This window comes from Akebia trifoliata, chromosome 2 (assembly GCF_017979445.1).
Source record: "Akebia trifoliata isolate Shusen 1 chromosome 2, ASM1797944v1, whole genome shotgun sequence".
In the NCBI taxonomy this organism is placed as follows: Eukaryota; Viridiplantae; Streptophyta; class Magnoliopsida; order Ranunculales; family Lardizabalaceae; genus Akebia; species Akebia trifoliata.
This window is the reverse complement of record NC_141376.1, coordinates 1084103-1100761: the sequence shown is the minus strand read 5'-3', so window position 1 is coordinate 1100761 and position 16659 is coordinate 1084103. Positions and strand designations below refer to the sequence as shown.

The 16659-nt window shown below is 34.3% G+C and overlaps 2 protein-coding genes across 2 annotated transcripts; both read right to left on the bottom strand.

Moving 5' to 3' along the window:
* Positions 1 to 894: 894 nt before the first annotated feature.
* Positions 895 to 7577, bottom strand: LOC147408580 (uncharacterized). Its single transcript, XM_086419742.1, has 10 exons — positions 7453 to 7577; positions 7264 to 7322; positions 7070 to 7110; positions 6164 to 6195; positions 4894 to 4922; positions 4149 to 4185; positions 3186 to 3242; positions 2659 to 2735; positions 1550 to 1623; positions 895 to 1098 (listed from the first exon to the last, which is right to left on the bottom strand). The coding sequence occupies exons 1-10, from the start codon at positions 7534 to 7536 to the stop codon at positions 1079 to 1081; spliced, it is 510 nt and encodes a 169-aa protein (XP_086275868.1). The 5' UTR covers positions 7537 to 7577; the 3' UTR covers positions 895 to 1078.
* Positions 7578 to 11560: 3983 nt separating this feature from the next.
* Positions 11561 to 14888, bottom strand: LOC147408579 (G2/mitotic-specific cyclin-2-like). Its single transcript, XM_086419737.1, has 12 exons — positions 14694 to 14888; positions 14411 to 14483; positions 14143 to 14275; positions 13978 to 14034; positions 13850 to 13898; positions 13597 to 13752; positions 13369 to 13491; positions 13107 to 13196; positions 12782 to 13003; positions 12562 to 12660; positions 12121 to 12299; positions 11561 to 12009 (listed from the first exon to the last, which is right to left on the bottom strand). The coding sequence occupies exons 2-12, from the start codon at positions 14463 to 14465 to the stop codon at positions 11865 to 11867; spliced, it is 1308 nt and encodes a 435-aa protein (XP_086275863.1). The 5' UTR covers positions 14466 to 14483; positions 14694 to 14888; the 3' UTR covers positions 11561 to 11864.
* Positions 14889 to 16659: the final 1771 nt, after the last annotated feature.

The window sequence follows — 16659 nt, the reverse complement described above, 5'->3', positions numbered from 1 at the left end:
AACCGTCTCTAATCATGTGGCTGTGGCTGTGGCGTACAATGGAGTCCAGTATCCTTTTCCAACTTCAAATTCTCTAAAACAAAAAGCCCCCAAAACCAGTCCTCCACCATGTTTGATCTCCATCACCGCCACCACCAACATCGACCAAACCGTCTCTAAGAGAGAGAGAGAGAGAGAAAGAAAGAGAGATGATTTTTTCTACTTTATTTTTACGGAACCATGTGATTTGCGGAGTCTCATTGAAGTATTGATAGTCGAGACAATCGACTGCTTTTTCTAATTGAATCGGCAGCTAAAAAAAGTTTTATTCAACCCCAAACACTAAAGTTCGAAAAATGGAGTGCGTTCGGCATGATTTTAGCCGTGGGAAAGCTTTTCCAAACAGACTGTTAATCTCTATAAATCCAATAGGATTGATGTAATTACATCCAGACTTTCAATAAAATAGGATTTATTGATGCATTTTTCACATAAAAAGGTGAAATATAATTAACAAAGTAGTTAGTAAAAATTATTTTATTACCTGCAACATGTTTTTTTTTTTATAAATATTTATCACTAAAATACTAGGCTTTATAAACCTTTTGAAAACGTGAATGTTTCATAATATATTTTGTTCCGACTTGGAGAGAACTTCAATTTTTTTTTTAAACCTCAAAGTGTTCCACCAAGTACCCCTCAAATCTTTAGAACCATTCCGAAAGGAATCCTCGTAATTCGCACTCTAAGGAGCTGGGGTTTTAGAATAGGGTAGCATCAACATAGAACATGGCTTCCACACAATAATGTCAACCCAGTCGTTAGGTCGGTCCTGTGGACCATCTCCTTAACGTTGCATAATCCCAACGAAGATCGCACAAATTGGAACATCTGCATCATTTTGCTTTACCTGCCTTAAATAAATAAAGATATAATATATATAAAAACAGCATTTAAAATGCGGCCGCAGGATTCATTGGTCCAGTGATCTGCTTTAATTTCTATATACATTATTAACACCGAATGAACAATGTTTCTGAGCAAAGACACGTACAACAATGAGCAGTCGCGATCTCCCCAAAAAGAGAGAAGTCTGATTTCATATTCTACAGTTGGCAGCTGAACAGGACAAGAAATCGTTAGCAGACCACGATTACATTCTGTGAAATAAGTGAAGAATATATAAAACAAGAGAATATTGAAAATGACGCTGGTTTGAACTCTTCTGCCTAATGGAGGCTTTTCGAGATCGGAAAGATCTAGCAGAAATTTTGGGTGGGGGTGTGAAAAAGTTGGGAACAAAACCCAAGCTTTTGCACTTATTTGAGGGACAAAAAATTGATAGCCCCTTACGAGTCATCAGGTTTTATATTTTCCCAACAAAGGCAAATGGTTCAAGTCTATGACTTACCGCACATTGTGCCCTAAATAAATTAAAGAGATGAGGTTCTACACAACAGCTGGGACACAGATGTCTTTAGAAAAGACTTAGATGATGATGATCGATGATAAAGAGATTCTAGACTAGATGCAGAGACTATTACGAAAAATGCTAAGGGTAAATACTCACCACAAAAAACAAACTGGTTCATATCCAGTGTCACTCGGCCCTGCTTAGCTGTATCAAAAGAATTAAATAAATTCCTGCAAAATAGACACAATGCAGGTAAACCAATCTGCCCATGGTGGAACAAATGAAATCTTATAGTCAGTATGAAATATTTCTCAGTATATTATCAAGATCTTGCTTGGTCACGTCACACTAGAGATCTAATCTAAGACGCCCAGATACAATAAAGACACGAATACTGATAAAGAAAACAGGGATAGAATTTGTCATTTCCAAATATCCTGGATAAAGACAGAAATGGCTATCCCTTGCAATATATATATATTAACAGTTTTTTAAAGCTACGTAACTTTCGAATCTTGACATTATAATGAATTTTTTTAATATTGCACAGATTTTTTACACGAAGACTGTTACAATCAAATATTTAAATATTTTGTTTGACAAAAAAATGAAAAAATTGTAATGAGTTAAAAAATCTGTAAAGCGAGAAGTATGAAAAATGTACAGTAGAAATTTTAATGCAGTATCTGGTATCAGAGTAGATGTCATGTCATGTGTTTTTACCAATAGAACAAAATTAGACAATTTCCCTTCATGACCAACAGACAATTGAAGAAGACCACAGTGATCCACAAACCAACAGATCCAGTTCACAAGCCTTGTATTAAAACAAATAATAAAAAGTAGTCCCAAGATTACATTACAGATGGTCGTATGCTCAGTAGTGAATATGGTAATTACCATCTATACACAAATATCAGGATGGAGTGCACATGGAGGGGTATGGTTCTGCAATTTGATGGATAAATTGAATTCTTTTTTTGATCAATTGCCCAATCCTTTTGACCTTCCAAAGGATTGGGGCCATTCACAGGGTTGAATTTTGCACCAGGAAATCTAGGTAGGAGCCATGGAATGTCGGGCCATAAGATGTGCATTTGTACCATGAGTCAGTCTATTTATATAGTCACAATTCTCACAACATAGACTTTGTCCACAACAATATTTTATTTTGCTTGATATAAATATAAATACATAAAAGTAGATAAAACATGCCACAAATGGAATTAACTGGATCTTTGTATCAACTGTTAGAACATACATACCGAGCAGACTCTAAAAATACACAAATTGATATGAAGTCATCAAGCCGGAATGTCCCATTCTTGTTTTTATCAAAACTCTGAAATGATCAGGAAAACAGAAGTCTCAAGTAGATATTACAGGAAAAAAGCTAGCATATAAAATCAGTCATGCACCCTTGGAGTTGTCGATGTGCACGAAAATCTTTTTGCGGAACAGCTAAATGATATATCACAGAAGGATCACAACCTTTAATATAAGCATTGTTAGGTTAAAATATCATCCTTTTGCATATTGTCATCAAGTGTTGAGTTCCAACCATTTTCATGTGTACCAGAGGCCTCAAGTGTTAGTAGCTCATGTTAATCAACTAACAGGAACCTTAAATTTCCTCTCGTTGTAACTTGGTTGTTCAGAAAATTGTCTTCTTAGAGCAATTCAAGATGTGAAAATTTTCAAATTTTACCAGGTGGCATTTCATGATACAAGCATCAAACTGGGAGTTACAAACTACTCTGCAAAAAGAATCAATCTCAAAAGTAAGGGCTACCTCACAAACAGTGTAAAAAGCAGGAGAATCAAGCGAGAATCCAACTTTCACCAATGCCTGCAACCAATTTTCAGTGGGTGAAAAAAAGAAGTAAATTACAATCTTTCAAGTTATTTCCATGGGGTTTTGTGTTACAATATTGTGGAAGAATCAGCAGCAGCAACAGATATAGAATGAAGGCATGAAACATGCAATGTCTCACAACCTTGAGGTCAAGGGTTCAAAAAGCTTTTGCCTATGTGTGACATCAACAGCTCATGACTGCTTCTTGTTCCCTGTCCTGAATAGAGGATTACCTCTTTGGTAAATGCAAACAGGATAAATTAAACTAGAGGGAATAAAAGGCTATAAAAGGGCCTTTCACGAAGTGGCACTGTATATTCAAATTTTGACGAAGTGGTTGAAACAATATTTTTCTGATAACTGAAGGAGCAAACCACAGAAGCAATCATCAATACAGGAGTGACATTAGCATCCAGGATCACAACTGACAACCATTCCATGTCAACAATGGTTAGAAAGGCTTCAGTGCTTCAATTCGAAGTAGAGGAAATTGGTGTCTGACCTTAGATTATACAGTCAGGCAAAGATTTTAAAAGCACAACTGTCAACTGGATTAATAGCAAGGTCCCAATCTGAGAAGGATATAGAGATGGTTGCTTCTTCTTTTTTGATAAGTAAAGAAACAGTTGCTTTCAACGGACCATAAGAACAACAATAGAATTCTAAACCTTATCCCAGATACTGGGTTTCCGACCAAAAATAGCTGGGATAAGGCTTTGATGATGAAGTAAAACGGTGGCTTTCAACTAGTTTGAGTTGGTTGCCCTCGTGCAAACTGAACAGATTTAGAGTTTCAAAATAAGCTCTATATGGAGATTCAAGTTTTGGTCAACAAATCCTGCGAATTATACACCCTCTTTTATTCATCAAAACTAAAGAAAAAAAAATCATACTAAATACCGCATAAACATCATCAGGAACGAGGAATCCCCGACCCCTGTAACAACAGAAAGAAAACGACACAGATCAGAGAAAATACCATGTAGTCAACCATGGGTACTAGTCTTTTGAAATTCCGACGGAAAAATATAATGGATTATCATAGCCCATATATTAATGTGCAGATCTTAACTCAATGATCTCTAATATAAATACAACAACAAAAAAAAAAAGGTAGCATGCCCGAGAGCCATGAGAGTTCACAAATGGCTTCTTATCAAAACAATCAAGTATTGCTTCATATATCAAATGTGAAGAAGGCCCAAATATACTAATCAACCTTGTCTTTACCAATTGTAACTTGATATAGAACTGGTTTTTGAATAAATACTCCTATCCAGTTAATTTAATAAACTAATATACAGACTTGGGATCATTTGCTAAAGGTAAAACACATCATCATATTCAGAAACAACTGTCAAACAATATTTTTGAGCAACCTCAGCTTAAAGAATAGTATATTTAGATGGGGGAAGACAATACAAACTCAACTTTCTAATAGTGACCTGATAGAGGAGGTATAGCGTTCTATTTGACTAATTCACCTTCAAAGGTTTCTGAAAAAAACTTTCTTCTAGAGGTACTAAAGGCAATAACACACAACCACACCAAAGCGATTACATGTTACTACATCATGCATCCATCTCAAGAACATTAAAAATACTGCAAATAGTAGTGCCTTCTAAGCTAAAAAGCAGTAGATCACCTTTCCAAATCTGAAAAAGCATGTTGAACCTGCAAAGAAATATTTAAAAAAAAAATCACAAAAAATTCCTGATAGCTACAACTTATTTGCCTAATTGAGAGCATCTTTCTACACATAGATAACATGAAAAGAATAAGAAACTCATCAACAAGGCTGCTTAACAATGAATACTGTCATCCATAAAACAAGCAGAGCAGTGATGCTAAAGTATTCAATTTATACAACATGGTGTAAGTGAAGGGTGGGATCCAGCATTTTGCTTCGCTTATTTTCAATAGGTATTAGACCAAAATTCATTTATTCTGTGTTTTAAATTAGATACAATGGCATTTTCTTAACCAATCAAAACAATGTGATGGATTGATGGCCATGGACATTCAAGTTGATTGATTTTCTAACATAATAGATGTTATAGGTGCAATCTAACTGACCCATCAGCACAAAATGCAAGTCGAAAAAGGTTCTTTTTTTCTTTTGTGGAGAAATAGTATTCGCCTAACCAATCACAAATCTTTGGAATAAGGCTATGATGAGATGATGATGAATAAAGTTCTTTATGCTCTGTATGCTTTTGGAGATTTACTTCACTTGTAAAAGCTTCTTCATTTTCCTCATTTATCCCCAATTTAGTTCAGATAAAAGCATTTTTCCTTGGAAAATTTGCTTTCCAAGAGGAAAATTTGGCAGAAAAACAAACCTCCTTAACATGTTCATTGAATACATATCCCGCAATCAACCAGTCTAAAAGAATATATTCTCTCAATGACTCAATCCACATCCTTTCTGGTCTTACTCTTGCTCTTTTAGAACCTTTAACTTGAATGTTCTTCTAATAGGGGCTATCATCAGTCTTTGTTGTGCATGAAAAAACAACTCCATTGATTTTCCCTTAGTTTATCACCTATTGAGACTACCCCTACATTTTGTTTTTGTTTTTCAGTCTTTTTATTCATCCATCTCAGCATCCTCATCTTTGCTACACTTGATTTATGAAGAATTTTTTTTCTCTTTTTTGAATCCATTTTTGTGAGTAATTTTTTACTGGAAAATGCTTAATTTTGTCTATTGCCATGCACATGATTTCAAGCAATAGAAGTGCACTAAAATAATGGAGAATATACAACTTAAAACAACTCTATTACTTTTTACTTTAATTGAAACATTACCTTTTATAACTGCAAAAAGGGGTATATGATGAGAGAAAAATTCTACCACTTCAAATTTTCAATATAATTCCTCATAAAAATATAGCCTGAAGTTAAATACTGACCTTAAGAAGAAATTTGTTAAGAGCAACAAATTCTGAGAAAATAAACCATGGAATTACATCAAGTTAGAAACGAAAATTGGCAATCTCAAAAGTACAAATCTATAGTACCACATTTAGATCACTCCCCCCCTTGGAAAAGAAAAAAAAAGAATGAAAGAACATTTGAAACCAACGACTGCCAACCAACATAAAAGATAACTTTTTTGCAGTTTGAATCAATTATAAGATACATGCAAAGGAAACCATGACATCTAGTGTTACAGCATCACTTAGTCCTATCATAATGTATTTTTATTGGTAAATAATATTCTATAATAAGATATCAAATTGGTGTTCTTTCATCAGTTGATGAACCCATTTTCTTGGTTTAATAAGGAAAAATATAGAAATTAGAATCATGTCTGTAAAGTAGGTAACTAACTTATACATCTGTACATTCTATCCAAAATTGTCATATGAATAATCAAAGTCAGAATTGTATAGCTTTTCATGATTTTTAATGGTTGGGGATTCACTTTATCTTATGACCTACAGATCAACAAATGGGATTTTCGATAGCATACTCATTTCAAATTCTTTCCAAAATTTAACAGGCAATGATGCTCAATGTAGTTCATTGCGATAAACAAATGCCAATAAATGTTGCAACATTAGTTTGACATTATGGTTAATTTGACTCTTTTTTTCAAAAATATAAATAGGTTAACTTGGCATTTTCCACAGTTTATCATCTTAATAGATTTGATCCGATCCAACTGTAAGAAATAATGATTAAAACTCAGAAAACTCTATTTCTGAGCTATTCCCGCCAAGTTCACGCAAAATAAAAATAAAAATTTCAAAATGAAACCGGACTCCTTCTATACACAGACTTCAATAAGAACCCATCCAACATCAATTCCTCACCTTCGAAGCTCATTGTTCCATTCCTATCGAAATCGTACATCCTGCAAACGCCAAAGACAACAAATCTCAGATCACTATTACAACTCACCTAATTATATATAAAGCAAGCACGCACGCACGCGCACACACACACAAAACACAGAAAAACTAAACGAAAAATAGATGAAGTAAAGGATTTGAAGAATTGAGGAAACCTTATCATCTGCTGAACAACTGAAAGAGGGAAATCAAGGTTTCCAACCGCAAGAGCACTCTGATCATCATCAATTTCATCGAAAATGAAAAAACAAATCAAAATTCGAACCGAATGCAAAAGAGAAACAAAATTAGGGTTTATGGTTGGAACAAAGAGAACAAGAGAGCTTGCAGAGAAGAAATAGAACCTTGAGTTGAGGAGCAGTGATGCTTCCTGTGTCGTTGGGGTCAACTAGCACATACCACTCTCTCAGAATCGCTGTATTTTCCATTCGCGCGTAAATGTGAAACTCAACTACTGTTTCTGAACCTTGACGGGTATATTTATAGGGATGATTTTGACACACCCCTCCACGTTTTAGTTAATATTTGAGAAACCCCTGGTTTTTTCAGATTGATGACATACCCCTTTGAGCTCGGTCTTCTTTAGAAGACTAATAGAAAATAACGTAAATGTCCTCATCTCATTTTTTAATACATCATCTTCTGTTCTCTCCCTCGACCACTTCTTTGCCAAAATCCTTGATTTTTTCCACCCAACAATCCTTCTTATCTAATTCTTGAGATTTGAAGATTGAAGAAGATGGAATCTTTATTCTTTAGGTTAAAGGGGAGGGTAAAAAGGTTTTACCTAAGGATGGAGATTATGGATTCTTTTGGGGGTGGGGGGGACATAAAGGGTTTAGGCTAAAATTTGTAGAAGAAGGCATTTAGGTCATTTTGAATTAACATCTCAAAGAAGACAAACGTCATGAGAGAATGTCATCGACTTGAAAATAAAGTATCTAAAATATTCATCAAAGCATGTAGGGGTATGTCTAAATTGTGACCATTACAAGGATACAAGAACATGGACACGCAAGTCTCACGTACAAACCTCATTTGCACACCTATTGTTCTACACTATCAAATAGAGTCATGCTGGAGTGACCTCAAGTTGGAATCTCATATTGTACTTCATAACTTGAAAGTGGATAGGAATCATAAATGTTTTTCATCGACGTGAGTGAAAAAGCATTTATGGTTCCTATCCACTTTCATGTCATGAAGTGCTATATGAGGTTCCAACTCGAGGTCACTTCAACATTATTCTATCAAATATACCTTATTTCATGTTAGATAAATGCTTAAGTGAGTTGAAATAACCCTAGAAGTAGTAAATTGTGACCATACCTAGGATACAACATGCACAAAAAAGTCTCATGTTAAACCTCATTTGTACACCTACTATTCTACAATTTCAAATATCACTTAATTCATACTAGAAAAATGCTAAAATGACTAGAAATAACACTTGAAGTAGCACTGAGAGTGTACTCCAGTGTGCAAAAAACCATAGATATTTTTTTTTCAAGATATGAGTGTTTAACACTCAAGAAAAATTTATGGTTCTCTATGCACACAATTCTACTTCGAGTGTTATTTCAAATCATTGTAGCAAGACTGCTCATATTATGATATAATATTAATGAGTGGTGATTTTCTGACTCAAAAATTTTCACTTGGTCTGTACAGGGTTGACGTGGAAAGGGCACAGAACCATAGATCTTTTTCTTTGGGATACACAAGGAAAATGATCAATGGTTTTGTGCCCTTGCCACGTCAGCCAAGTACAAACCGAGTGAAAATTTTCGAGTCAGAAAATCATTAGTGAATATTAATACCTCATATCACATTTAATTATGCATGGAATACCATAAATAATTATCACAACGCAACTAGTAAAATGAACATCATCATTCACAATAAGTGGCAAGTGAATTTGCATTGGCACATACTTGCAATGAGCTGTACAAACAATCACCCTTCTCAAGCTTGAATGAAGGAGGGGTGTGTTAGGTTAGGATCCCAAATCACCTCAGGAGGATTCTTTCTTGTTTATGCTTTGGTACAAGTTGATGTTCTTAAGGGAAGAAGGAAGTCCGGGGATGAAGTAAATTGAGGATAAAAGATAAAGTCCAAATAAACACAACTGATGAATGCTTCTAAAATATATTGCTAAAGAAAAATATTTAAGCTCTCCGAGAAAGTGGATGAATTTCTCACACAAGTCTTTGGTTGTAAAGATCTCCATTGCACACCAATTTGTTTTCAAACCATATTGTAATTATGATTTTGGAGAACGATGATAACATGTAAACCATGCTATGAAGATAATGTTAGTCGCAAGAGGTATGTGACGTTAACATTTCATCTTTCAAATTTTATCCACAAATTAGTAGACCAAGGCAATGTAGATAATGAAGGTGCAAACTGGTACAACAGATTGAGCTTACATGCTAACCTATTTACAAAAAGATTGTGTTAGTGAGGGGAATGTTGGGTAGATCGCACTGATCATTTTAATCCTAAGTAGAGATTTGTGAGTTGTGTGTTGGCTTATGTGGAAAAACAGTATATATGAGCCTCTTAGGACCTACTATTGATGAGTTATGGGACTCCATTGTGCTAGATCCAGTCCTTGATGTGCTCTATAAATGTACATGAAGAGTTGTGTTGCACAAATGAAAGTAAATTACTCTATTTTTTCCCTATTTAATCATGTATATCTTTGGAAATTCTCGTTCATCTTGAAATTATCTCAAATTATTCGAGTAAAGAGAATTCATGGAATCCTTAAATGCTAACAACACTAACCTTTATTAAAGTTGCTGTTTGAGCCACGCCAAGCACAAAGCCCGGGTTTTGATCACGCAATGCAGATCATAGGCCCAAATAAGGAAAAGTTGTGCTTTTTATAAAAACTATTAATTTTAGTCGGCCCTACAACTGTCTCGAGCATCTTAGATAATTTTACAAAATTATCCCTCATATGACCATTTTTGGTCCATTGGGAGAAATTATCGTTTTTTGTCCGTTGGGAGGAGTTACTTTTTCTTTCTTTTTTTTTATGATTGTCTCTTAGTTGTAATTTTCCTATAAAAATAAAAATAAAAAAGCTAATCCACAGTTTCCAAATAGAGAGAACCAATTGAATTAATTATTTTGTGTTATTTCCATATTTTTCATTGGAGTAAAAGAAAAAAAAAATTAAGTTCGAAAGGATGTTCTTCACAGAACTGATCTCAAATCATTGAGTCCAAGGAGGTGGCCGCTTAAAGCATTGTAGCATAAACTCTTTGAGTAGTGGGAGTGATTAACTTTGTTAGGATATGAGTCATGCCTCAGTCCACCATCTCTCTAAATTGATGAGCCACTATGTTTATCTTGATTCAATTTCAAAATATATGATATACTTTTGTTGGAATTTTTAACCATTTTTACTATTGAGACTTAAGTTCTTTGTCATCTTCATCATTGTAAACAATGTCTTGCTACTAAGGGTAAGCAACCCATATTTAACATTTAATTAACCATATCTTCCTGCCAAAAGCCGTACAAGAATGCCTTACAGGGGTGGCAAAATGAATCCTACAGTCACTTAAAATGAATCATATTTCACATATTTTAAGTCTAGGGTGTTCTCCAAACAATGCGAGTGAGAAGGCAAAATTATCGTGCCATATGCTTTACCTTTTTTTTGGGTAAGCAAGCTAGTTTTGAACCAACGTATTCTTTGTATTCTTTAACATTTAATTAACCATATCTTCATGCCAAAAGCCATACAAGAATGGCTTAAAATGAATCATATTTCACTACTTTCATTCTATCTCCTAAACAATGCAAGTGAGAAGGCAAAATTATCGTACCATGAGCTTTACCTTTTTTTTAGGGTAAACAAGCTAGTGTTGAACCATCGTATTCTTTGTATTCTTTCTTTGGTTTTACGTTCTTTTTTTACCTACTGTACTTGCATTTACGTTTATATTCTTTTTAACTTCAAATAAATGCAAGTACAGTAGAAACTTTGTTTGATAAAAAATTACATTACCTACCATATACGGGACATTTATCATCAAAATATTTTAAATACTTATTAAGAATGCATATTGTACAATTTAGCTCCACAACTTTTTTTGGGTAAAAGCAAGAAAAGTGTTGAACTGTGGTATTCTTATTCAAAATATTTTATATTTTAAATACATAGTAGAGAATATTACACGATAATTAATGTTTATCTTCGAAATATTGCAAATTTTAAATACAAAGTCGATGAGAATATTGCACAATAATTAATGTTTATCTTCGAAATATTGTAAATACTGCATGCATATTGCACGATTTATCAATTTGGGTAATAAAATTTCTGATCCAACAGTGAAAAGATTTTTACCACAGAAACATTGGAGGATTCCATAAAGCTCATATAATTTTAATTGAGTACATAAAAAAGAAAATCGACAGAGATAAAAGATATATTCAACAACAAACCAATTGATTACTTTTATCACAGAAAAACCAAATTCCCTGAAAGCAAGTTGGAAATTGGAATATAAGTCATGAAACATAAAGAAAAGAAAATATTGTTCAATAAAAAGAAGGTATAACTTTGGCAACAAAAGGCTTAAGGGATTAATAACACTTCACTTCCCCAGGGGCAACTTTTGTTGCACAATTGCATCCCCCCCATAACCCCCAAAATACGCTAAAAATTCAGATAAAGTTAAAAAAAGTCATTATTTGGTTAAATCATCCCTCCTCGCCTCCCTTCCTGGCTAGGTTAGATCCCACTTTCTAAGAGAAATTGAGCTGCTTCAGATTTTGCAGCATAACCGAACTTAAATGTACTGTATTTTTTGTGTACACACACAAGTTTTCCTGTTCCTGCCTTCTGATGGAAAGTAACCATCATTCTCGAGCACTCCCTATCAAAAACACAAGGAAACAACAACAATCAGTAAATGGGTATTTCCTGATTTGTCTCATTAGTAATTAAACATGATAAAGGAAGGTAAGAGAGGAGGAGAACTACTCACAGGAGCTCATCTTCAGAGTATCTAGTATGCCACTCACTGGTCTTACTCCAATTCTTAGACCCATTAAGAGTACACTGAGCAGTGTAGATTGAAGCCGCCGCTAACAGAGATGGTGGAAACTTGAGCATTTCGTACTCAACCAAGCAAAGCTCAATCAGGAAGAAGGAGAGAAGCTCAAGCTGATTCAAATAATGTGGGCACATTAATTAACATTATTTTGCTAGAGATTCTCGACTTATACACAATTTAATTGATAATACGTCAAAGACTATCACGTGGGCAGTAATCAACATTATTTCGAAGGAGATTGAGACTTATAAACAATGTAATTGTTAAACACATCGAAGACTATTTTGTGGGAATTAATTAACATTATTTCACTAGAGATTGAGACTTATACACAGTGTAATTGATAATACGTCGAAGACTACAAATACTAACCTTCCTATCGGATTGAGCTGCCTTGAGAAACCTCGTCATGAACACATATGGGGTAGGAACAGACATGTTGAACTGCAATGTATTAACCATCAGCTTCTCCTGCAAGATTAAAAAAATAAGATCAACTATAAATTTTAAAAAAACACACACACACACACAAAAAGGGAAAGTATTAAAGAACAATTAAGTAGATCAGGTAAGAAGGGAAAGAAAAAATTACCATGTCAAGAACTTCTTTCCTTGTGTAAGCCTTGTCTGATATTAAAATTAGATCCTCCACGACGGGGACAGAAACTTCCTCATACTTGCACGCTAAGAGCATTGCCGTCACTCCAACCAATTGAAGCTTCTTTCTAACAACTGTTTGACGTGCTAAAAATCTGTCTATAAGATTCACAGTAAGGAACAGCGTCTCGTCCATGAGCTCAAACTTGTAATGTACCTGTTAATTGAATAAAACCAGTTAGATATTATTATATATTAATTACTGATTGAGTTGCCGCCGTCTAGGAACCATGCCCCATTGGTACAACATCTCATATTACCTCCATTAGCCAGTCAATTAGGATAGCTCTCATCTTCTCGTTGATGTCGAATTGCTGTGCCATGTAGTTTGGTGGGACACAGCTAGAGCTCTGCATTCAAATAAGTATTATAGTCAATTTAGCTCAGCTAGGCCTAAATGATGGTTTGCGGACCACCCATCAATAGGATGACCCATTTTTTTTTAAGCAGATGAAACTATGTGGATTAAACTGAGACAGTAAAATTTATAATATAATTTGACAAATTGGGCAGATAAACAACCTCAGTTTTTCGATGGTAGGAATAAATATCTTCAATGTACTCAACAACTGCAAGTGGATTCTTCGAATCAGAGAAGTCAATATCTTCTATTTGTTCCGTAACTGTGTCCTCCATTTCCACCTCCTACAAAAAAGAATACACCATCAGCAGATGCTTCCACCAAAAAATTTCAAAAACCCATTGTAAAACGTTAAGTTTATCTAATAATTATAAGGGTTTTACACATACCATCTGATCAATTTCATCCAACATGGCTTCGGTGTGCTTCACAGACATGGGAACTGGGAATTCTTCATTAGCTTCCTTGTATTCTTCAACATCTATTGTTTCAAAATCTTCTGATTCACTTTGTTGCGAGACCAATGCAATCGATGCCTTAGTTTCCTATTAATTACAACAAACAATTCAACAAAAGATTAACCCAATGTGATTAAATTGGACAAAAAAAGGAAAATTATGAATGAACATCGAAGGAAAGTACCTCGGCACAAAGTTTTTGTTGCTTGTTCGCCATCTGTGCCGCAAATTTCCTATAATAAATAGCAAGAACCGATCTTTAGCTCCTTCCTAAGATAGATGTGAGAATTAAACAAAGTGATATTTCCGAACCTTGTAATTGGTCGATGGGACGGAATGATCGGATTCTTATCGCAGGCTGCATGTTTTCTGAATAAAACAAAGATCAAATTAAAGAAAAAACATCAAAAAAAAAAGGGGGGGGGGGAGATTAACTTCAGATTAGGGTTTCAGAAAGATTAGGATTTCAGAAATTACTCAGATAATCCTCTTTTGTTGACTGCACAAGGATATGGTGGAACTCCTACTAAATTTCGATTTATATTGCTCAAAGCTCTTCGGTTGTGTCCACGTCCCGGTACCACATTCCCACTCCCCACTCGAAGACCTCCTTTAAGATTTAATCAAAATAATTAAAATCCCCATTTGAAAAATTAGGGTTTTGTAGCTAAATTCATAGTTCCAAGATAAAATCTTTGAGCTTCTAGAAATGTAGACCTATAAACTCAAGATCTGATCAAATTACCTTGCAAATTGGTGGGTCTAATCAACTGTGGATTGTTTTCGTCCGATCTAGCCATTTTGATTATCTACGAAGACTAATCATAAAGAAGAGACGATCCGATTTAAAACACATTCAAAGTTCAAAGACCCGATAAAGAAAAACAAAACAAAACTCAACTAAACTACACAGAAATTTCAAATATCTTAATCTTCAAAAAACAACTCCCGAAATACAAAAAAACAATCAAGAACTAAGATCAAAATCCAAGACCCTCATCGCGAAATCAAAGAAATGAATCGCTAACCTACGAGATTCCCTCAAACAAATCGAAATGGCTGTTGATGTGCCCGGATTCCGATCTACAAATCAGAGAGAGCCTACTCTGAAAACTCCATTGGGATGAACAATGGAAGCGTTTATCTTTGAGTCTCTCTCTGTCTCTCTCTCACTCTCTCTCTTTCTCAGGTTTAGTGAAAAAACAACATGAACATCAAATGGGGCAACAGAAATAGTGGTTATATGTCCGCACTTGCCATCTTTCTTGCCTTTTTTGAACTGAACGGCTAGTAAATGATGACCGTTGGATTTAAGATGCAAAAGACACGTGGTCTACGTTGTCTTTAACGGCTGACTAACCATGTGCTTTCAAAATTTTGAGTTTTCTGTTCCGTTAACGTTAGGGTTAGTTTTCTACGCGTGGGTTTGCGCTCTACACCACTCAGGTCGTCCAGGAGCTTCTTGCCACGTGGCATTCTTCTTTGAGTTTCTTTCCTTTTCTGTACTATACATATCATAAATTGGCTAGAGTTAACGTTCGACTTTGATAAAATGTCAAGAAAGCCCTTTGTCCTATTTTGATATTTGGCTATGTATATTTTACATGCAAGTACAAAAGTCAAAACCATCAAAAGATCACAGCCCTCCAAAACTGTGGGCCTCATAATCCAACTGATTTTAACCTAATGATTGGGGTTGATTAAATAAATAGATTTAATCATATAAAAGCTTTAGTATATTAGATATTTATACTGAATTCCATGAGAAAAGAGCAACATACATCTAAAAATTGCAATTTCCATGAAAATCATTTTCTTTATTATTTCCATTCAAAATCAAATAAATTCTAAGGAAAATGTATGTTGAAGATTTTAAAAGAACGGTCAGATTACTTTTTTGAAAATATGATCGAGATAGTATGAAAACAATTATTGTAACAAAAGACTTGCCATCTCTAGATAAAAGGTAGAAAAGGAAAGATAATAAAGTTGAAAAAACATTAATGAAAAATGGGGAAGAAGACAAAAATTATTCTTGGTGAAAGAGTAAATCGAATAAAATTGAAAGTTATTCTTGAGATTCGTGAAGAAATTAAATTCCAACTATTTTTATTGGAGAATAAAGATTTAGACAAAAGGGTATGGATTCGTTTTGTTAGATTTAAATTTTGTAGGATAAGATTTTGATGATGAGTAGACTATTCAAAAAAATTTAAATTTATTCACCATCCAACGATCTACAATTATCAACCTGATTTAAATTTTAAATTTTTAGGATGGGGTGTGATCCAAGCAAGAATATTTTATTTTAGGGTCTTGTTAACTTTTAGGGCACACTTGAAAAGTGCAATAAATACACTTGGGAAATTGTGTTTTACACCAAAAATACCCTTAGAAAAAATCTTTTTTTATCAAAATGCCATCAAATGCTAATTCTCAAAGTGTATTTATTGCACTTTAACGTGTACACCAAGGGCACAAGTTAACAAAAACATTTATTTTAAGATAGAATTATATTGCCACATCAACTTTTGCTAGCATCGCCCCAATTCATATGTAAAACACTAAAGAATTAGCACACATCTTAAGTAGCATTAGAGTTAAAAAGGGTAGAAGAGGAAAAATGATAGAATAATGATTTTCTGATGACCCCTTCTGACACAAGTCCCTTGACGTGACATGTGCTAGAACCATGGATTCCTTTTCTAAGGATACACAATTACATATATTTATGGGGAATGTCCAATTGTGTATCACAAGAAAAAGAATCTATGGTTGTAACACATTCCATGTCATGGAGGTGCACAAGGACATGTGTCTGGAGGGGTGTTAGAAAATCACGACTCAAAATGATAATGTATAAAGTTGTTAAAGGATTATTTTTGTTAAAGAAAAAGAAGAAGAAAAATGATAAATTAAGAATTATCCTCGGTTTCATCAAGAAATTATATCCTAACCCTTTTTATAGGAAAATAAAGATTTAAACAAAAGAGT